General features: G+C 42.9%; 1 protein-coding gene across 2 annotated transcripts in view; it reads left to right on the top strand.

The window, feature by feature from the left end:
• Window positions 1–23,758, top strand: part of LOC307242409 (phosphofurin acidic cluster sorting protein 2) — a gene marked incomplete at its 5' end in the record, with an annotated part of 56,760 nt that overhangs the window by 18,837 nt on the left and 14,165 nt on the right. For both annotated transcript variants that reach the window (XM_080016867.1, XM_080016868.1), the window contains 9 exons: window positions 6,143–6,230; window positions 15,744–15,833; window positions 16,727–16,852; window positions 17,859–18,021; window positions 18,862–18,953; window positions 19,409–19,489; window positions 19,896–19,955; window positions 21,672–21,823; window positions 23,418–23,511. In XM_080016867.1, the coding sequence (XP_079872993.1) occupies window positions 6,143–6,230; window positions 15,744–15,833; window positions 16,727–16,852; window positions 17,859–18,021; window positions 18,862–18,953; window positions 19,409–19,489; window positions 19,896–19,955; window positions 21,672–21,823; window positions 23,418–23,511 (946 nt within the window). The remainder of the gene's footprint in view (window positions 1–6,142; window positions 6,231–15,743; window positions 15,834–16,726; window positions 16,853–17,858; window positions 18,022–18,861; window positions 18,954–19,408; window positions 19,490–19,895; window positions 19,956–21,671; window positions 21,824–23,417; window positions 23,512–23,758) is intronic.

Raw genomic sequence — 23,758 nt, forward strand, 5'->3', positions numbered from 1 at the left:
TCTCACTCTGTTCTGCAAGTAACGCAAAACTGCCCCTCTGTGAAACAATATATTTTGGCATAATGGAGAAAATCACACTGTAGTGGTGAAATGTTAGCGCTGGCGCGGGACTTCCAGGTTCGAAAATTTTGTCTATTTACTCTGCACTTGCTATTGCTGTACATAAAAACAAAGGTCTGAATCAGCCGAGATAAGGTGTTGCATCATTGCTGTACAGCCCCGCAATCACAGTCACAGTCCACTCTTATCACAAATCAAATATTTGCCGATGGCTATTTGAGTCGTCTGCTCAATTATCTGTATTGTTGACAGAGTAAAGACAAATGCGAAATAATTTGGGTGTACCACGTGTCATAATGCAATGGCTTTTTTAATATATATATATATAAATATATAAATATATATATATATATATATATATATATATATATTTCCCACAACAAATTCAGCCCCATGTTTAACTCTTCCTGTGGAAGCATGGACACGAAGCTGTGGCTTACCTTATTTTCTTAGCTTTGTGACATATGAAACGGGCTTATTTATTGTGTGTGTAATTCTTATGTTTTATTTTTAGCGTAATAAACTGCTAATGGTCCAACCTTGTCTTAATGCATATATGTCGAGTGCTAAAAAGCTCATGGCTGTCAGTCTGTTCATATGCTCATGAGTGCGTCATGGTTTATGTTCATAGCTTTATACTGGAATTATGGTGAGAGCATTGACCCTGTTGTCTACTAGGATGTCTGTAGTCTAGCTCTTGTTCCCAACAGTGTTTAAACAAAAGCTTTTGTCAATCCTAAATAACAACAAATGTATGAAGTTGAGGAGTGACTATGGATAGTAGGCTTGGGCGATATCCCAAATTTTATATCGTGATGCAGTCCTGCCCAAGTATAACTTTGTATACAAAAACACTTCGTATTTGTTTTCTTTGGAGAAACGGTGAACCCTCACCGGATCACGCGAACGGATTTCAAGTTGCGTGGGCGTTCACATTACGTGTGTGCGTAAAGGATTTCCCGTTTGCCACGCGAACAGTTACAGGCACCAAGCAAGTGCGAGTGAGGAGATATATACGTAGAATATTAAAAATAATAATTTAACTTATTTTGGCATTCTCAGCGTAAGAAATACACTGTTTGGTGTGTTTTGGTGGTCAAAGTGTGAGACTTGGCCGCTCTGCATAGCAATTATTAAAAAACATTTTTTAGAATATTGTTTTTGTAATGCAAGTGATAACCTGGAGCCGCAACTTAATCACCACTGGCACCACCTCGTCCAAATCCTCCATCTGCTTCCTTGCTTTTGCACCGCTGCGTGCATATGTCCACATACTGTACATCCTCTCTGTGTGCGCATGTGAATGAGCTTTGTCCGTCCGTCGCTCCCCGTGGTCCCATGGACGGGGAGGGGGCGATATGTAGATACTCTGAAAATATTGCAAGTGGTGGCAAATATCGCGATATTCAATATAATCGAATATCGGCCCAAGCCTAATTGATAGATGATGCGGGTCTGGACTACAAATATTAGCAACATTTATAATCTGAAAATACTTCCCTGATGATGAACATTTTTTTCAAAGCATTGCCCAAATACAGTATGTAAAATGTATCATTATACTGTTGTAATTGCTGGGACAAACTTGTTTTACATGGAATCTTGATGCTGAAGCCCCCTTGAATGCACATTGTCTGTCTGCCATGAATTGAAAAAGTGTACAAAAAAAACAATGTTTTCTTATTTCTTTCTCTTGGTCCTAAAGTATAAGAATGTTATTATTATTATTTTTTATGTCCAATAATATATCTTGTGCTAAACATAAGTGTTCAAGCCTCACAGGAGACTCATTACAGTTATTTAGGTATTTGAGGCAGGATCCAATTGCTGAAGGGTGGAAAATTGGGCAAAAAAAAAGGATTCGATTTCATAACAACATTGTCTTCTTCCCTGTGTCTCACGGGCTGTTGATTTGGATCCTGCCGCAGACCAGACTCCCCCCCCCCCCACTGACTGATGCGTCTTCAAGCCTCAGCCTTTGTGTTTTAAATTTCAAATGATGGATGATTCAAAAGAACGGCCCCAAAAACTAGGCTTCACGGGAGAAGAGCAATTACAGCTGTGTTTTTCTATCCAGGCTTCCTACGAGGAGGAACTGGTACCACTATTTCATTGTCTGCACTGAATCCATGCCCTGAATTTTAATTATTAGAACTGTACAGACTTGTTATGTTACCTTGTAGTCAGTGAAACGTAACAACTCACATGTAATCTTTTTTTCCCCCCAATATATACACCCAGCGTGGTTCTATTTGTTAAAAAAGAAAGCAGAAAATCATGTAACTAGCTTCTTTTACCATCCGACCTGTTTGATATGGCACCTGTATTTTTCAGTTAGGGAAATGTTCCAATATCTAATTTAAGCTGACACCAGTAACTGTATTGATTCATCCTTACTCCCTGTTATGGACCTTGGCTAAAGAAAGGCAAATGATGACTACTCTTTAATGGGGAAAAAAACCCATTCAACTTGTAGAATCCTTGAATTGGCAAATTCAACAGATGTAGTTTGTTTTCTTAAAGGTTGTGGTCTCTGAGGTTTTGTTACCTGCCTATCTTGTCTGTGGTTTGATAAGTGGTTTCTTTAAGTGAGTCTAGTTTCACTCTTCTCTAAAAGAGCTTAGCTTTCGGCATTTAGCAACTGGAAATGCTATTACTATTTTAGACTATACTATAGTATTTTAGTCCTGGGATGAGGCTACTTTCAACTGTGTGGAATGAAAAGCCATCATCAGGGAAAAAACTATACTGAATTTCAAACATTACAAGTCACTTGGCTGTCGGTTGCATTTCAACAGCCTTACAAACTCACATTTGGTGGGTAAAAGCAATTAATAATGTATGTTTTTTTTAATATTCACTTTCTCATGGGTCTTGCCACCCACCGGTGTCGATGGCAAACCGTGGAATAACCCTGTTACGGGGGAGTGCGTCTTATGTTGTTCAGAGTTATAAAGGATCATGGATGCATGTCTTGCCTTACTTTCTTTACAGGAGCTCAGCTTATCCACTCATTAATATTTCCCCTTCTTCCAAAGAGAGAATTCATTTCCGGCAACACCTGTAACTTAAAAATTCGACTAATATAAATGATAAATAATAATATAAATACTGCTATGTCAAAAGAGCAGTCAGTGCAATACCAAAGTGTTTTGTTGCAAATGTCTCCAGTTTCCTTTTGACGTCAAAGGGTCAGCAGTCAGTGGGGGTACAGTGGGTTGATTTGGATGCACTAATGGACTTAGTTGGAGCAGGACAGCCCATACTGCTGTCTGTGATGCTAAGTAGGCTAAATCTATTAAGCTCGAGACTGCTCACACACCTGCTGGGCAACACTGTCCATCAATAGCTGGTGAATATAGCATTTTTTTTTTTTTCTGGACAGTTGGGCTGCTTAAAGCGTGCACTGTTCAAGATGATCTAGTGTTGTGCCTCTAGCCGTTGAGCTAGAGTGTCTAAACAGCCCTTAATTGCAATACATCTCCTGATTCCCTTTGCCTCATATGCAGTTGTATGAGACAAATGCTCGAGTCTAATGAGAACATACATTTGTTAGCGCTTGTTTATCCTGATGGGTCCGGATAAATGAAGAACACTATCCTTATTTATCATTATTCATTTCAATTATAATTGTATTAGTTCTTCATGTGGAACACTTGGTGAAAGGGAAGATACATTCAGAAGTATATTGTAATTTAAGGTTTACTCAAAATATAACCCAAAATAGCACCTCCTGCCAAGAATCTAGAGAATCTTACACAGTGCCCCTTTAAGTTAGCTAAGTGAATTTCATTACTTGTCTACATAATGAAAATAAAAAAATACATATCTTGTAGTTGGCTATGAATAGAAAGTCCCAGTTCAGGTTCTACAGCATCCGTTTTAGCATATTTAGCCTACACTATGTTACCTCCACACAGAGTGGCAAAAGACAATTTGGCTCGATATGTAAACAGCAGCAGAGAACAATAAACCTCAGTGTGCAACAACGATGACCCCGTAAATAGCAATAGCCTCGGAAAATGTGAGTCGGCTCGCAACAGCAAAGCACCCAGCACAGCCCACCCCACCCCGGCCTCCACTCCTCCCCAACAGGCTCTTATCAACTGAGACATGTCAGCTCTCGGTGTCCACTGCTCAGTCTCTCTGTTCCTCTCTGACGTTGTAATTGGGGAGAGTGTCGCACAACAAACCCACGTGTGTCCCAGGAGTTTTCGCGTGTCATACGCAGCTCTCCTCTCCGTTTTACCCGTCTAGAAAAGTTTAACGAAGGCCCCCTTCCATTTCACCCCTCCCCAAAGCCGATTTTGAGTTGTCCCGCACAGGTGAGTTGTGTGCAGACTCCTGGTTTGCTGCCTGTACTCATGGTGCTGGTGTGTTGAATGTCCGTGTCCAGAGATAAAGGCAATGGCTGTGGCGCAGAGCCAGCCAGATGGCCGGGAATTTCTCTGTAACTGCCTGATAAAGTCCAAAGTAACAGTGGAGGTGCAACAGCACAGTCTTAGATAATCCCCCCCCCCAAAAAAGAGAGTTCCCTAGGTGACAACTGGGCACCCACAGACTTTTTAATTACACCTGAATCCCAGTGTGCTGAGAGAGGATATATTTGGTAGGAATAGCGACATTGTTAATCAACCAGCTCTCCCTTTTTTCTTTTCCTCCTCGCCTTTCTACTCGTTCTCACATGAGCCCTCTTGCACGCCCTCGCTCTCACTCTCACTTCCTTTCACACCCCCAGCACACACAACACACTCTCGTCTCCTCCCAGCGCCGGTGACTCATCCTCACCAGAAGCCACATTGTGTGCTTACCTACAAGGTTTAACATTTAATTACTATGCCTCACATAGATCTAGATCAGTTCTTCATGCTTTTCTGTTGGGGTTTTATTTCTGCTGTTTTCTGTTAAATATGCATTGAGCTGACCTGGGCAATGGTTGAATTAGAGTAGACTTGTGTCCTTTTTCAAAATTTCAAGGGTGCTTAAGATAGTGTGTGTGTGTGTGTGTGTGCGTGCGTGCGTGCGCAAACCCACAGGCAAATCTGTATCTATCAAAACGATCCTCTTTTCCAAAAGAGGCCCTTAAAAAGGATGATGGGAAGCAATGAAGATATGTTCCGTACGTCACTCAGGAATATATCTGTTAGGACAGACGATCTTTTGCTCTGCTTTTCTGTCTGTTTACTTAGCCACCCCCAAGCCCCCTTTTCCGTCTTGGACCGTCGCTGTGAGTGATTACAATGCAACCTGACCCAAAAGTGGGTCAGGAGGAAGTTCAGCATTGGGAAGTTGTGATTTTTTTTTTTTTTTTTTTTTTTCTTTTTCTTTTTTTTTTTTTCAGTGTGTGCATGAGCAACTCACTGAATTTTCTTGAATTTCATAGGAAAGTTAGGACAGAGCAGAGCCCTTTAACACACCTGTGGAGCTGTCTTGTGTCTTAGATTTAGTTGATATCAGTTCTGACATGCTGAGGTATCCAGTCCACGACGATGCATAAAAGAATCCCCCCCAAATTAAGATATCTGTAATGCTGTAAGTGCTGGTGTACCCATTTCCCTCTATGAGGGTGAGGTATGTCGCTCTTACCTGTCTTAATTTTAATCCTAGGGATGTGTGTTCAGTGTTCCTTAAAGTGTAGCAGCAGGCTTAAATTGGCCATAACATTGTGGCTAGTGTTTTCACCTGATGCATCGAATTTGATGAGGAATTTGCCTCACGGGTCTGACAATGACATAAATCCACAGAATCCAGATTCAGTGGCAGGTCACAAAGACTTCTGTTAATCAAAAGGTACAAGTGCTTGAAGACGAGGGAGACCCAACTCCCGTGGTCTTGATAGGAATTTGATTGCTGGCTTGCTGTGTTATCGTTCTAGTCTAGACTGCCACGCCCACAGAGGTGCTACGACAGACTGAAGACATGAGTGGCACTGGAGAGAATTGGTCTTGTCTGGTGTCGAAAAGGAATTTCAGCCGTGCCCGATTCCCAGATGTGAACGTGCATCATGAAGTGTGCTAACACTGTGTTAGTCATGCCACTTATCTTTTTCTTCTTTTTTCTCCCTCTTCGTCTTTTTCTACAGGCTTTGCAGTCTCACGTTGAAGAAACTGATTGTCCTCAAAGAGCTGGATAAAGAGCTCAACTCCCTCTCCATAGCTGTTAAAATACAGGTAGGTTCTCTCCCTGGTGTGAACGGAAACATCCATGAGTGCAGCCTCTTGAATGCAAATGTACATAAGGTCTGGAGTCTGAACGCTGGCTCAGTGTTGCTCACTGCTACAATGATTAAGGCCACGCCTGGTAGATTGTCTGGAAAAAAAACAGTGGTAAGATATGTCACTAATTCCTGTGATTGATAGAAAGCTTTAATTTTTTATCATCAGCACACCACTGACTCACGTCCATTCACACGGTACTAAATGTTTGCACCCGCACCTCCCAAGAACAACTGTGCTTCACCTTGAATGATCTCCGCTGGCGCGCGATCTTCTGATCACCGCCGGGACACTCGCTCCTTTTATGTAGTCAGGCTTTACGGCCTTAAAGACTCAACAAGTGTCAGAAGCAGTTGCAAAGATGACGGTCCGCTGACTCCGACACGGTCTATCTTTGGAGAGATCTGAACGGCAGCAGGTGCACAACTGTGTGTGTGCATGCATGTATTATGTATGTCCATGTGCACACACAAACGCTAACACAGATTGGTGCCTGTCGGTGACCTCCGGGACATAGTTTCCCCCACGAAAACGTTGTTTTTCTCTGAAACCTTCTCTGCATTTATCCGGGAAAGCCAAGTGGATGTGGCAGAGATGTAGAGTGGTCTCATAGCAACACGTTGTTTCAGCTGTTCAAACCTGAGCCCTTCATACTTTGCCAGAACAAGAAAATGAAATCAACATCATCTTTTGATTCCAATAATCTGCCAGAAACCAGCTCGCTGGCCCTTGAGGGCAAGAAATGTCTCCACATTTTTGCTTTGTTTATTTTTGGTTTATTGACATCCATCCCACCTCTCCCTCAACAGGGACAGGGTTGTGTGACGTGCTTTAAAATCGTTCTGCTCCCGTGCACCCCTCCCTGCCGAGCAGATCTCTGAGCAGGAATGTGCCAGGACCTGTGGCCTCGTCTGCAGAAAACAGACTACGTGCCCATCATGGCAGCTTGTGTGTGTGTGTGTGTGTGTGTGTGTGTGCGCGCGCACAGGGAAGAGAAAGCACTTATATACCAACCAAAAAACATGATCATATAATTTTCGCTCAGTGCAAATGCAGAATATGGAGATGACAAATAACAGCTATTTGAACAGTGCGTTTGTCCTTGACTGTTTGCCGGAATGTTAGTGATGTGGCATCATGTTTTTTTTTGGGGGGATTTTTTTTGAAGGCAAATGAAAACAGCAAAATGTCTGAAGCCTCTTGTGAAGTAAACAATTTTCCACTCTGGTACTTTTTCATGTCTGGGTTATAATGAAAAGCAATAATTGTAATTTAAATACCGACCCTCACTCAGACAGAACTAATTTCATGCTGTGTTAAAGCGGTTCACTTCACCACCCAGCTTCAATGGACCTTCATTTAGGTTGTATCAAAAGAGATGCGCAAGCTTGTTTCATTACCTAATTTTATTATTTTAAGATCCCAATGTTGACACTTATGCTGATTGATCGCGCAGCAGAGCGGATCGAGCCACGCTGCCTTTTTATTACTATTATATTTTTGGACGGCGCAAAACAAGGGCAAATTGCACTCAGCAGCAAAACCTTAATGGCCGTGTTTGCGCTGGCCTATCATTTGCGCAGTGTATTTTGTGAATCGGAAGCTAAGACGGCGCAGACAGTGGGCACAAATTGATGCGCAACTCACGGTGCTGTTAGCGGCCGCAATACATTTTTGTGAATTCACCCCTCGGAGGTGCTTGGGATGAGTGAGCAGAAAGCAAGTCATAGGAGGCCATTTTAAAAGTGCACTCTCAGCCGGGGTGCACAGATGCACATACCACTACTGCTATCTGGTATATGTTCCAATACTTAACTCATGTACTCGTAAAAACAAAGAAAACTAAACTTGACACCTACATAACATGGCGAAGTTGCATGGAGGTCCAGCTTTCTGTTTTGTTCTTCATTCTCTGTTATTCTTGTGTTATGTTTGGTTTTGTTTAAACAAAGCACTGAATAAATGAATGACTTCAAATAATACTTCTGCCAACACACTTCTATTTACACGTAGAGTCTTCAAAATCAGTACACTCAGTATTACAGTCACATTAGCAATCTGTTACGTTGAGCACCCAAGAATAACTGTTCAGTACTGCTATCAGCAACACAAGTATACGGCCAGTAGATGAGCCTCTCTATACTGCTAAACGAAGATTTTTATTTATGTTATATATCCTGCTGCAAAACGCACGCAACATAATAAACGGCTGCTCAATAGTTCGATTTTAGTTCTCGCAGTGGTTTCTTTAATTACCCATAAATATTAAGATGTGGTCATTGAAGCTCAGCGACGGAGCAACAAATGCCCCCATATAAACCTGTGGCTAGGCGGATGAAATGGTGCCGCTCTAGTGTTAATTGAGCGCAAATTTTATCAGTGTGCTCACCCCATTTCCCTTCCGACTATACATTTTTGTTTAACGTCTTGCACATCGCTGCAACGTTCTGTGTGAAGTCGATACAAATCATTTCCCCCCATCGTTGTGTGTCATGCTGAAGGAACAGATTCATCCAGAGCGTTAAATCTGTCTGTTTGGGCTGAACCGCCTGCAGGAGAGATGAGCCAGCTCTGTCCGCCTGCCACCGCCGTGCTCCGGAACTAGAGCATTTAATCCAATTTCCAGCAGCTTTGGCTTTAGAGGACAGCGATATTGGGAAGATGCATCTTTGAGAGCTGATGGGTTTGGCAGACATTTTTTACTGTCGGGCAAAGCATCTGAATGCTGCGTTGTTACGTGTCGTCAACTTCTCCATTAGGCGTACACTGTCTGTGTCCTGGCCATTGGTCTCTCTCTTCCACTCCATGAGACCTGTTATATTTCAGCCGTCGTCATACTAGCAGCAAAACCGCCATTTTTAACAGCAAGAAGCAAAAAGACAATGTGCCTCATTCAGTCTACCACGATCTTTGCTTGAATTGCGCATACGCATGTAAATCCACAAATCATACATATAGAAATATAAATAAAGATGACAGAGTCCTTCAAAATGATATAGCCAATTTTAATGCATCAGTGCTGGCGACAGCCATGGCACATATGGTTTCATGTTTTCGCGTTGTCCTTCCATCTGTACATGCATACAACGTCCGTCCCATTCTCGTAAATGTGATAGCTCAGGAACGCCTGGAGGGAACCGCTTCAAATTTGGCACAAACGTCCACTTGCACTCAAGGATGAACTGATTCGAATTTAGTGGTCAACGGTGGAGGTTCACTGTGACCTCACAAAACATGTTTTTTGGCCATAACTCAATAATTCATACGCTAATTATGACAACATTTCACACAAACGTCTAAAAGGATAAAATGATGAAGCGATGACATTTCATATCCAAAAGGTCAACTTCACTGTGACATTTTAATGTTCTGCAAAACCACTTTTCTGGCTGTTACTCAACACCATGACTTAGGAACAAAAGTGTATTGTGACCATACCGAGTCTTGACAGACATGGATGTAAACTGCGACTTGACTGGAAATTAAAGGGGGGCCTATTATGCAAAACTTACTTTTTCAGTGCTTGTGTACGTACATTTGGGTGTCTGATGGGCCCACTAACAACAAACTGTGAAATAAGTAGGGCTGCCCCATGAAAGTCGGCGAGTCGAAACATCAGTCGGAAACCTGTCAGTCAACTAAGATTCTTCGAGCAGTCGTTTTTTGGGGGTTTTTTTGTCAGTCAGTGTGCATTACAATAACAGGATAAGACAGATATATACGCTTACAAAATGCACGGGGATAACATTTCAATGAGGAACTATAAATCAGGAGAATTAAGTAATATATTTTTGTATGTGTGAATGGTCCTGTCCGTGTGCCCCGATCGCCGTGCCCCATTCCTCCAAATAAAACAACTAAAAACAGTGTGGTTTTTGTTGTTTTGTTTGGAGGAACGGGGTCGGGGCACAGAGAAATGGGGCATTTTCTGCGCATTACGCTTGAAGAGGGGGCGGTCGGGGCACAATCTGCGCTCGCCGTGCCACGGTCACTCAGAACGGGGTCTCCCCCTGCGTGTGTGAGCCAGGCAGAGGGAGCTGGCCCCGGCACCCTTGCACATATCTCCATTCCGGCGATGGAGCGGTAGAAAGAGATGTCTCTCCTGATAACAGAGAAAAATGCTTCTTATCGAATATCTTAATCTTATTGTCCGGAAACTTCAATGATCGTTGCATCGCGCCAGTAAAGGGGCGAAAATAGGCGTGTCTTCCCAGAGGGCTCATGCCGACCCCTGCCTACCGCTGAAAGCTCCTACAATGGGCACGTGAGTATCAGAACTGGACCATGGAGCAATGGAAGAAGGTGGCCTGGTCCGATGAATCACGTTGTCTTCTGTGGATGGGTGGGGTTAGGGTCCGGTTCAGTGGATCATCTGTGGGATGTGCTGGAACAACAAGTCTGATCCATGGGGGCCCCACCTCACAACTTCCAGAACTTAAAGGATCTGCTGCTAACGTCTTGGTGCCAGATACCACAGGACACCTTCAGAGGTCCTGTGTAGTCCATGTCTCCACAGGTCAGAGGCATGGAGTGTTTTGGTGGCACAAGGTGGAGCTACACAATATTAGTGGTTATTAGTGGTGGTTTTAATGTTGTGGCTGATCGGTGTATAAACTACATTTATAATTAAAAAATATATCATGTATCATATTCCCTGATAACAAAGATCACCAGGCAGCCGTGCAAAGGGCTGGGATGCCCAACACAATTGGAGCAGTAGATTGCACCCATGTGGCATCAAAGCACCAGCCAGCCTCCATTTAATATATAAATAGAAAAATCAGCATTAATGTCAATCCACTTTTTTTTATTTCAGCCACAGCCACTGCATCTGTTACTGCGGCCCCTTCCTGTCAAGAGATACACTTTCTGGCTTTACCTTCACTTTTTTAGTGCGCTGTGCGAGTTGTGTCTTTCCTGATCGTGCAGAAGAAACTCTCTTATATGGAGATGTCGTGGCCTGGTTTATTCTAACTAGAAGCAGTGGGCATGGGCCTGTCAATGTCAAATGGTTCTGATTAATCAAGATCAGCACGTGGATAGGAAGAAATGGCTGGTAGGCACGCTTCTTGAATTTGCATCAAGGTTTTTTTCGGTCTCCAGTAAGAACATTTATACATGCTCAATGTCTGCAGTTCGTCCAAATATTGCTTGGGGGCTTGTTTTCGTTATTAATAAGCAGAGTGGCAGACTTTCTTATTCAGTGCGCTCCCTTGCTTTACGGTACATAATACACTTTGCATTCAGCATACTGACAATGGTGTTGGCGGACAGCTTTTCTCTAATCAAGCTCTTTCTTACCTTGTAGTGCACTGCCTACTTTTGTAGCTTACATCCGCAGTCTCCCCACACCGTCACCAACATTTCGGACTGTTTCCCAGTTCAGAGCAGAAGGCGGAAAGAGAGAACACGAGAAAGAGAGAGAGCAGCTTAGTCTCTAGGAGGCTCTGGGTTCCTGGGCTAATCTCTTGTCTTCTGTCATCCTGATGTCTGCCAGATCTGCTGCGTATCCCAGGCCTCCTGACAAGCTCTCCTACTCATTCATTGGCTCTGTTGATGTAGGTTGAAGACACACTGCACCCCATTACTTCCCGTGTTGGTGGCCTAAGGATATGTAGACATTATCCATGGAAGAGTCAAAATCCACATCTTGCAGTAGAAGTGCATCCGCGTTGTCTCTGATGGAATGTACTGGTGCCTTTTTTTGTCAGACATAGTGCTGAATATTCCCTCTTGGCTACTTGCATTGGCATGCAAGTAGCCAATAGTTCCTAGCCAGAATTCCGAACAAATATTTCAGTTATAATGACACTGAGATTACTGAAGTCCCTGTGAGTTTAGTCTTAGTCGTTGATCTATTTCAATGTTAGTTTAGACAAATCAGATACAATTTGAAACCAACCACCCAAGTTGAAACTTGGGTGGCTGGTGCATGTAAATGGTCGGTTGCATGTAAATAAAACATAATCTATCTTTAAACAGCAATGCTAGGTTGATATCTGTTTTAGCCAGCAGAGCTTTGTTACAATTACACGAGGACAGTATCAGAACCCAGTACTGGTGTCTGTAATTCTGCATCTGTAGTTTGACATCATCCACTTGAGCTATGGAATTGTTGATGTGTGTTCATTTGAACTGTTTGTACATTAAAATGATCTTTTAAATAAAAAAAGGGAAATAAAATTCAAGTGGAATCTGCCTCTTAAAATCTGGGCCTGTGGGTAGATTTGGGGCTGGAGACGATCGTTTCCCACAGGCGTTTGGAGCTTTGCTACTCTAGATGAGTTCTTGCATCTCTTCATTTTGGCCCCGGAAGGCCACCGCTTCTCAAAAGCTTGTAGCAGTGGAAAAATGGAGAACAAGAGGGAGGCACATTCAGTACAGTTCCCCTGCCAAGACTCTATTGTTAATGCATGTCGGGCAGTTTGAGAGTGCTTGGCTTTTGTGTCTTGATTCATTGCACTGGCTTCGCCTGGGAAGGGATTGCATACAAGGCTTCTCTTTGTGGAGTTTCAGTTGGTGACAAGTTCAACCTCGCACACAAGAGATTTACCCCCTTATTTTTCCACTTGATGCAAAACAACTGCTGCAGTGTCTTGGATGGTTTGCTTGAGTATAATTTGAAAAGAAAAAAAAAATGAAAAATGCTGAATGTTAAGTAGAATAATTTTTTGTCATCTGTCTTTGTCGACCTCATGGAATCTGCTGCCTGCATTCTCAAGTGTCTTTACTGCCGTCTTAACTGCTGGCATCAAAGTAAATTATCCCAACCAGGAAAAATGTGTTTAAATTAAATATGAAAAGAATAGTTGAATTCTCAAGGTGCAAATTACTTTGAAAATTTTGTTTGAACCAGTTGCAAACGTTTGATTTGTGGAGTGTCTAGTGTTCAGTTCAGTGTAAGCCATCTTATCTTAAGAGAGCATCCATCCTTCAGCTCCACAGAATCTTGTATATTGTTTGCACTAGCTCTCCTATTTTTATCGCTCGAATGATCTGAGGGAGTCTGATAATTGAAGTGCGAGTGTGTATGCCAGCTCTATGGACTGTGACTCCACTCTGCTCCATCCTTTTCCCCTCAGTGCCTCATTAGCGGAGTGCCATTGATGACAGCTACCTATTGTTTCAGCTCTATGTTGGTATCATTGCCTCCCACACTCGTCTATGACCTTTTCTCACTATAAAAAAAAAATTATATATATATATATATATACACACACACACTGGTGAAGGGTAAACAAGGTAATTGAGCTTGGGTTTTATCTTCTAGTTTGGCTCTGATTGGTTGATTCTGCTTGTGTAAAATATGCTGCTTGATGGATTCCTAGATTACAGTCTTTTTTTGCTCTTATTTTTTACCCCTTTGAAATAAACTAAACTAGCCATGGCCATTTATCACCATTACTCATCAAATGCCTGGCCATTTAATTTGATATCCGACATGATATAGCATCTCTGCCGTGGCACTCAAACCGTTGGCATTAGGATCTGATGTCGTACTTGCCGGATCACACTGTTAAAAGATTCCTTCCGCGGGTATTAAAGTCAGACACAGGATATCCTAGTGGAGGCATGTTGCTCACCAAATCCTATTTTATGTAATCGGTAGCCTGCTAGATACCTTGACTTAAGTTCTGAACATTCATAAAATTTGCATAGTATGCTACTGTTCCGCCAATTGTTACGCAACGGATGCCTACCAGCTCAGGTCACAGCCTAACACTTCTGACTGTGACTGGAGCTGATGGCCAAACCAATGAGTTTGTGAACACCTGTTTCTAGAAAATGATGATGAAAAGCCATTCAAGTCAAAGAGAGACTGAACCCATAACGCAATGACATAGTGAACACGCTGGCCCAGAGGCCCCTGAGGGATATTTAGGATCGGACACCTGTTCCACTGAGGATAAATGGGTCGTCAACGTTCCTTTTTAAAAATAAATAATTAAAAGATGGCCACCCTGGCAAAGCCATAACTGTTCTTATTGACTGCATTTCATGTTGAGACACCAAAACATCTTGAGCTAAAAAAAAACCTCATTTACCTGTGAAGGAACCCAACCAAATTGTCAATAACACCCCTTAAAGACAAGAAGACGAAAATGTCATTGTAGAATTACATTCCTGTCAAAGTGACTTAACAGTTAATGTATGCCTCAAAAAACAATTAGTTAATTGTGGGACCACAATCAATCAGTTCCATTAGTACACAATAGCAGCTAGCAATTATCTTCTTACTTTCTTGGATTGACTTCTTAATAAATGTTATCTCCATGGTGGAGTCAAATAATTGCATAGTATGTCCTAAGTAGTGCACTAATGTGATACACAACATCTTAAATAGTGGGTTAACGGATTGTGTTTACTAAGCAGTTGGTAGCATAAAATCATTCAAGCTGTTCTTGTAGCTCTGTTGTTGATCTTCATGGTTTCCAAATTGGAACGTGCCTCGGCCGAACACAACCTGAGGTGCCTTGCTCCACCATAAAGGCCAATTTGGCATTCACATAAAAGGATCTTGAGTTATACCCACAAAACAAAACACAGGCAACTTCTCAGTAACCTCAAGGACTTTGCAAACACACAAACAGAGCTATGTATCACAATTTGACTCCAGTTTTACCGTACCGCTTAATTGCATTACCACTGTCAGGTACCATCTGGTATCCAAACAATCACTGATATTTGACGCCAAATTAGTTTAGCACATCAGGGCTGGACATTCAGCGCGCAGTGATAAACAAAGCTGTTTTCTCGTCAACACTAGGCTACGAGCTGACATCAACTGTGGAACATAGACTCAAACACCATACATTTTCTATATAGAAGGCTGACGATCTTGTTTTAGCAAGAGCTTGCCATTTTGAACTTTCAGTATTAAAATCAGCTATTTAAAAAAAAAAAATGTTGCTGACTGTGGAAATGACATATTGTAGCAGGGCAATAGAAAACATTCAATGGCTCAAAAAGGCAAAAACATAGACACTTGGATGAGAAGAAAATGATAATAATTATAAGACACTTCCACAAGTGGTAGCTGGAAATGAAATGTAGCATGGTCGTAGCTAAAAGCCCGATTTTGTTTTGATATAGTAAACAGTGTAATTTCTCGTGAGATAGGACATAATAAACCAAGCCACGTCCAAATACACTCCTAGAGGAGAAGACATTTTCTAATGCATGTAACAGCTGGCCTGGTTTTGACTTTAATCATGGTCTGGAGGGTAAATGGAGAGACAATCTTCTCTACCCAAATAAAGACTCAAAGCCTTCCCTCGTCGGATTTGCTTGTAAGCAAGGCACACTGAAGAGCAGCACAAGTGTTCCGTCCAAAGTCTCCGGAATTAATGAACCTTAAAGATATGTTTTGATTTACTTTTTTTTTTTTTTATTTACACTTGGTGTAGAAGATTTAAAATGAAGTAAAGATTTTTTTTTTGAGACTTTGTTCATTGATTGTCGTTCCAGGGTTCCAAACGGCTCCTGAGGTCAAATGAGTACATCATCCCACCCAGCGGCCTGATGGAGACGGATCTGGAGCTCACCTTCTCATTACAGGTAACACACTCAGGACAATGGCAGACCTGCCTAACTGCACACATTTTGTGTACCTACTTTTTCTGAGTAGTGTATATCAGATTCTGTGCCATTCAAATTCTGTGCCATACCATATAACTATAATATTAATGTATATTTGCAGTTAAAAGTGACCCTTTCATTTGAAGTTTGAACTGGACTTTTCCATGGTAGTTATATGTTGTGTTCTACTAAAACTCAGTGAGAGTTACAGGTTGAATTATACTGAAACTTGGTGACAGCCCCATATTCAATTCTATTGGAAATCGGTGACCGTTTCATGTTCTATTATTGTTGCATAGTGAATAATGAACAATAATAAACACAGTTCAAAATCAGCAATCTCACTTTTGCTGTAACTGAAAATTTTAGCAGTAGTCCGTATGTGCAGCTGTCCTGTCAAGTCAGTGTGGTCGGATCACGTGATGTAATTTAGCTGCAGTAACTCAAACACCATGGAGACTCCCTGTTACACTATTGTGGTTCTCAAAATATTTTCCCAGCGTTGACAGGTCTGCAATGAACACATCTGTGTTCTTTCCTCTTTATTTGGTGATTGTATAGATAGGCTAGCTTTTTGCATTAAAATGTAGCTTTAAATGTTTAAACCCCTGTTTATACTGTGCAGCTCTGGGCATCTAACCTTCAAATGTAATGGAATAAGAACTCTGCAACCAATAATTATCTTCACATTCACCAAACAATCGCATAGTCCAGTAAATAATATGCTTGGTTTTTAAGCACTCTTGATCTGAGATTATCTCTAACAGCCGCGGTTCTAACAGGGCCACCTGTGTGTCTTTAAGTAAGAGTGTGTTTATTGTTTTTAATGTCGCTTGCTGATTCCCATACCCTATGTTTTGTTTCCTTGCTAGTACCCCCATTTTCTAAAGAGGGACGCCAACCGACTCCAGATCATGCTGCAGAGGAGAAAACGTTACAAGAACCGAACCATCCTGGGCTACAAGACGTTGGCCGTGGGAGTGATAAATATGGCAGAGGTACCCTGCCGGGACACACCCTCCATCTCTTCTTATACACATCTATATTCCATCTCTTAATTATAACATTCCACGTTGCCCTACTCTGCCCCTTCCATCTCTTCCTGCGGCGTGCGCTTGCATTCTGCTGTTCTCTTGACTTTGATTGACATGGCCATTAGTGTTTTATTTTTTTTCTCCCCAAGAGGAAAGGCTTCTCCAGCTCAGTGTGCTGTTTTTTTCTTGTTTTTTTTTTTTTTGGTTTTTTTTCCCTTGGTGAGTCATGGTCATCACACATACTGTTATGTGAGATGGCGGCCATCTGGAGCCCGGGTTTCAAATGCGCTGGTCTGAAACCACCGCGCTTCCCTCAGCGCTGTATAATGTGAATGACTGATGGGAGCCTGGATGATTAGGTCATCTTGATGCGTGTATGCAGGGCTTCATTTGAAATGGACAAGCGCACATAGAATATAATCAGGGTCCTTACAGTGATTTAAGTGTTTTATTTTGGAGCCGCTGTCATGTAAATTTTGACAAATTCACTTTATTATATTATCTTATCATTGGGCGTGCAAACAGTCTCACGGCACATATATTTCTCCTGATAAAGTCCTCCCACTCTCGCTGTCGTGAAGAAATGATTGTCCTCGGCATCTCGGCATACAGTACTGTAAGTCACAAATGCCAGAATGTCAGAGCAGCAGAACACAGACTTGATGTAGGTCAAGGTTTAGACTGCAAAACCTGTCAAAGCCAAATTTGTAGAGGACAGTAAATCTTGTAAAGTGTGAGGCCATTTGCAATAAAATTCACCCCAGTCTGTATCTGTTCCCTGCATTAACTACAAAGAGACATCCTGCTCATTTGCTGTTGCAGTTTTATTTATGTGCAATTTCTAGGTATTGGAATTCGAAGGCACGTCGTAGCGCTTTTCATAGAAGCCTGTGTTTTAGGAAAAGTACATAGAGGTGTAATGCATTTTCAATCAATTTTACCCCTTGACACCGCTACTGCCTACCTGCAGGTGATGCAACACCCGACGGACGGAGGACAGATCCTGGGTCTCCATAGCAACGTGAAAGAGGCGCCAGTGCGTGTGGCGGAGATCAGCGTGTATTCGCTGTCCAGCCAGCCCATCGACCACGAGGACGGCACCGGCCAGACCGGACGCAAGACCAAAGCCTCAGGTGGGCGTAGCGTGCACCCCATCCCCCTCCTGGATGCAGTAAGACAGGCCTGTACTCAGCACTGCCCCTGAGGCCAAACCCCCAGTGCCATCTGAAGCTCTGGCCCGGCCTTGTACACGACTCCTATTTAACCCATGGGGAAAGAAGATGCTCCTTGAAGTCACAGCCGAGCTTCATGACCTGACGGAGCAACCAAATGTCCTGACCAATGTTTCCTCGACTGAAAAGCATAAAATATTCTGGCAAACCTTATTGAAAATAAGAACAACTTGTACCAAGTGCTAAACTATACGACTGTAAGAAGTCATTGTATGTTTCTATGAGCAGAATGAGTGGAGTGAGTCATTTGTGCATCGTGACATGAAGAGAAACAGGGTCTGCCTCTACAGTAGGCCATGCTGTTACAATGAAATGGAAGGCAGTGGGATATTATCTTTGGCATTCAAGACATGATAGATCATTGAATAAGGCATATCTTCAGAACACATTATCCACTTCCTGAGAATTAAAACCTTACATAACAAGAAGGCCAGGGCGGCTCTGCTGAAAGGCCTGGGTGAGATGTCTTTTTGCAGTTGAAACGGGCCTCCAACTTGGAATAATTGGCTCCCTTTAGGCGTTCTCGCTTCTCGCAGAGGATCGAACAACGCCACTGTTAAATAGGTCAGTGACCTTGGATTCCGACTGCGTTCGTTTTTATTGGGTCAACAATTATCTCTGCTGTCGGTCTCAAGAAAAATCGCTTCAGCACTTTTTCCAATTTGAAATTCATGAGATGAGAAAGACATGTTCTCACCTGCTGTTTTGACGTGTGTGTTTATGTGGGTCGCCGCCTCTCAGACCGTTCTCCGGACATGGATAACTATTCAGAGGAGGATGATGACAGCTATTCATCTGAGCAGGAAGCCAGTGACGACGCAGTCCACGGACAGGTCCGTTGCCAGACACTTTTGAGTAGATTTTACTTGTAACAGGCTCCTTGCGGTGGTGTTTTACTGCCACATAGCTGCATGCCGGGAACTGCTTTCAGACAACCATATTTTACTGGGTTGGAATCCAATCGCATTGCATTTAACTTCAAAACAGCTTGCTGTTATGAGCCAGTCAGGTGCGTTTTTGTTGGTATCTGGTCAATCTGCTTTACTAATCTGCTAAACTAAATATAAATTATCTTGCCAACACATGGCAGGGACAAGGTCAGTAAACCATTCCAATATCAATTTTATAGGATTTGTGAGTTCCCTATTATTAAGGGTGGGGTCACATAATGCAACATAAGCAAATCTGGTTGGCTTCAAGAAGACACGCACTTGTTGTAGCCCTCGGCAGGTAAATAATCCAAATATTTCCGGATATTTCCCCAAACTTGTACGACCTTGCATTTCAGGACCTCTACGATGAAGACGACGAGCTCCGGAAGTCGAAGAAACCGAGGAGGAAAATGATCCGGACCACCTCCATGACCAGGGTAAGACCCCCCCCCCCCCCCCCCCCCACACACACACACACACACACGCACACACATACACACTGATGCTCTTTGCCTTGTCAATCATTGACTGTGAGAAATCTTCACCCCAAGACTCCCGAAGTGTTTTAATGTAAAAATGGGCGCAGTGAAGGGTCCACTTGTTTGTTCCATTAAGAAGGACATGTGGCTGAGCGTGTGGCTGAACGCACCGTGCTCACTGCACTGATTTCTTCACATGGCCTGTCTGTGAATGAGTAATCCACGAGGCAGACACCAGGAGAAGTGTGGTGTCCAAGCTCCGGCTGACATGTTTATGAAGCGGAGAACATATTAAGGATTAAGTATCTTGCATAACTCACTGTCGTATTTATTTTTCTCTCAAACATATATATTCTCTCAACAGCAACCCAACTTCAAGCAGAAGTTTGTTGCCCTCCTGAAGAGGTTCAAGGTGACGGACGAGGTACGTTTTTCGGGTGGGGTGGGGGGGTTGAACTACGCTTGCTTTGCTTCCTCGATTCCCGCCCGGCAGCACATGTTCAAGGCAAAGACCTATATGCAGTTGATTGGATGCCCCCACAACCCTGCCCAATTTCTCTGTTATGAGGCCATCATTCAGTCGTCAGTTATGAAATGGCCCCAAGGCAGGCAGGTGGTTAGCGTTTCCCAGTGTTGACTCTCCAAACATCGTATTGCCTCATCGCTACTAATGTGCTCCTCGCTGGAGGAGGATTGCCTGTAAAGAAATCACTGACCACAGTCCAATCCAGGTTTCATTGCGGTACTAGGCCATGCTGCCACAGCACTCTCCCATGCGTGATTCATGGATCGCCATTAGTGGTTATCTGCACTGCGAGTCCATTATCAGCTTTTGTCTCCACCACTTAATGTAATGATGAATGGGGGTGGGGGTGGGTGGGGGAATGAGGGGTGAGCTTGTCCTTTATGACTGTTTTTATTTATCTCTGGAGTCTCCTTGAATAAAGGCTGTTATAGCTCGTTCCAAAGAATGATTTGTAATTGGGGCGTCGGCAGCATGTGTATGCATTTGTCTTATCCGTCCATTGGTAGATAAGCCAAGCCCAAGGCCTTCGTAGCTGCAATAATTACCATATGATTACATTAAATGCAGGGTGAATTGATGCATCCAGAGCAACTGTCCACCACATGCTCCAAACAAAGTCACTCACTTTTACCGGATGCTTCTTTGGTTATTCTCCGGGGAACAAAGATTTTATTTTTCCTGCCTTTTTTCATTTGCTTCCATTGCAACAATGGAAATTCAACAGTGCATCAAAAACAAACTTCAGAAATGTGATATACAAGCAATGATTCAAACCATTTAAGACAGGGAAACGCAGATTGTCTTGTTGGATAGTACTTGTTTCCCCCCAACTGATTTTATGATCTTTTGTTTCGACCAATAGAGTGTTGCGATAGAGGTTTGACCTACTGGTGGGGAGAGTGTCCGTTACGCACGGTGCTTCTTTTGCTTTGTTCAATCTGGAACGGAGTAAAATAAAATCGCCTTAATCCAAAATAAATAAATAAAAACACAGTTGCTGTTTTTTTATTTGGAGGAATGTGGCAAAGGGATGCACAGTGGAGCTCATCGCTGGTGTGCTGATCAAGGGCGTTCTTGCACGCTGTGGGATGGGCCCCGTGCAGCTGCACCAGTTGCCTGCGGGGGTGGTTATGCCGTTAGGCCATGTCCATGTGCTTGGCTAGCAGGATGCTTCTAGTTTCTGGAAGCATCCCGGTAGCCTAATCCCATCCCTGTGGCTGAGCAGTGTGCGGGACTTCAGCTCTATAAATACACGGCCAGGAGTGTGAGAAGGGGACAGACTATTTATGTCCCGCTTTCACGTAGTGGCATTAATCACCCGATTAGGACACCAGGCCTGCCTGTGTGCAGTTACTATGATGTACCGCTCCTCCATGCTGCGGGGGAATCAAGGCTAAGCACCTTGGCCCTCCTCTAGCACACCCCTTTAATTAACCGGCTAAGAATCAGGGGTGGAATCAATGGGTATAACAACAGCGCAGACTAATCTTTCTTTACATTTCCTTACATTTTGTCCTAAGTCCCATTAGCCTTCCATGTCTTCTAATTAAGTGCATGTCCACATTTGCTGACCCCGGTGTGTTGACTAATGGTGTCCCCGCTTACGCGTGCCAGGTGCTGGATTCTGACCCGGTGGATCAGACCCAGGAGGTGGAAGAGGATCTGGACTTGCTCTATGACAGCCTAGAGGTCTATAACCAGAGCGACAGCGGGCCGGAGATGGAGGACAATGAGAGTGTCCTCAGCACGCCCAAGCCCAAACTTAAGTATGTCCACACCCACACTCTATTTGATGTCATTCTCCGCAATGTTGTCCATATTGTTTGTCACTATATGAAGACGCTTTTTTCCTTAAAGGGTACATCTTTGTATTGGAATATTGCTCCCCCGTTAAGCTTAAGTTGCAAAGACATAATAAACATGTAATGGAAAATATTTATACATTTTTTTAACATGCTTTCCAGATTAACAGCAAAAAATAAGCAGAATAAACTAAATTAGCTGTAAATGTCCAAATACATTTCTCAAATGAGGGAACCCATGACGCTGCACTGGTTCCTGTGATTTGAAAACAAAACTAAAAAAAGCTAAATACTCAATTTTGACATTTATTAAAGCACTGTCAACCTATTTGCTTTGGCTCAAACTTGAGTACACAACTTATCAAAATGATACTGATACTTGAAGGGGGACTTATTATGTTTTTCATATTTTCTGTCGTATATATAATGTTACAGTGTTGGGTGTTCATATTAGACGTGGCCAGAGTCTCAAATAATGAGGTAATGACAAAGTAATGGCTGTGAACGATGCAAAACGTTCAGGATTCCACTGCTGTCAACGCTCAGTTTTAAAAGTTTTTTTCTACTCTGCACGATCTCACGTCAGCTCATCACAAATTTCTTTATACGGTTATCTGCTCCATCCCATCCACTGTGCATTTCTCCAATCAAAACCAATGAAAATAGTGTCGTTTTAGTGTAGATGTGTTTATTTTATTTGTTTTATTTAATTTTCCGACGTTTGCATGAAACGAAAAATCCCCACATTCGACAGTCTCGTTGCGGCAGTGTCTCGGTGTGGTGTCTGTCTCTCAAACAAGCCTGGAAAACGGCAACGAAAGTCAGAGCAAACTAGAACAGACCTGCACAAGTCTTTTGGATGAAAGAGGAATTAAAACCAAATGTCTGTGACAAAACTGCTGGCGAGGGAAATGTAAGTATTTGCTGCGTATTTCTGTGTGTCCACGTCAGGTTACTATAGGTTACCGCACCGCATGATCCACTCTGCGTTTCTTCAAACGTAATTTAATGAAACTAAAAAGCCCCAAGCCCGGCTGTAGCCCGTGGTGCTCCAAGCTCTGCACTGGTCTGGAGTCGGAACAAACCTTTAAATTAGGCTTTGTAGAGCTAACATGAGTTAGCTCATGAGTTATTTCTCGCCTCAAATATGTTCAGAAATAGATTTCAGTGGACGGATAAGGTGAAATCAGTGAAGGTTTACAGAGGGTATGCCCCTCTGTATGCTTCTGGAAGTTGGCCAATCTGAAGAAAATGGGCTTTTTGGGAGGCGGGGCTTCAAGAGACAGGAGCTAAAATGACTCGTTTCAGCAGAGGCTGAATTTAGGGGCTGCGTTTGCGTATTTATCTTATACTGGTCCTTTCCAGTATAAGATAAATAATGTATTTTCTGAACTGTGAATCATCCAAGGCCACTCTAGTAGAATCCCAAATATTGTATAAGACACACACAGACGGTGGAGTCTTGTATAACCGAGTCTGACTGGGGCTTTGAGAAAGCGTCTAACAGAAATGAAAATTTCAATTGTTACTTCCTTCAAATATATGCGTCTGCTTTCAGGCCCTTCTTCGAGGGGATCTCTCACTCCAGCTCCCAGACAGAGATTGGAAGCATACACAGCCAGAAGAGCCAACACAGAGATCTGTCCTTTCCTGTAAGTTGAGGACTGCATGCTTTATTAAAGAACCCCGTTGCGGCCTTACACCCCGGCCTCCATCCCTGTCGTTCCACCCCCGAGATATGTCTTCTGTTTCCTTTTGGACACTGTTATGTAAGAGGAATGGCCCTAAGCACCTGTTGAAATGCCTGGCAACCCATTAGCCTTACATTGGGGTCCAGGGGACCCCAAGCCAAACATCCTGAGCATGAAAGCGATGTTATGCCCCCCCCCCCCCCCCCAA

Source organism: Zeus faber (genome assembly GCF_960531495.2).
Source record: "Zeus faber genome assembly, chromosome: 16".
Lineage (NCBI taxonomy): Eukaryota > Metazoa > Chordata > Actinopteri > Zeiformes > Zeidae > Zeus > Zeus faber.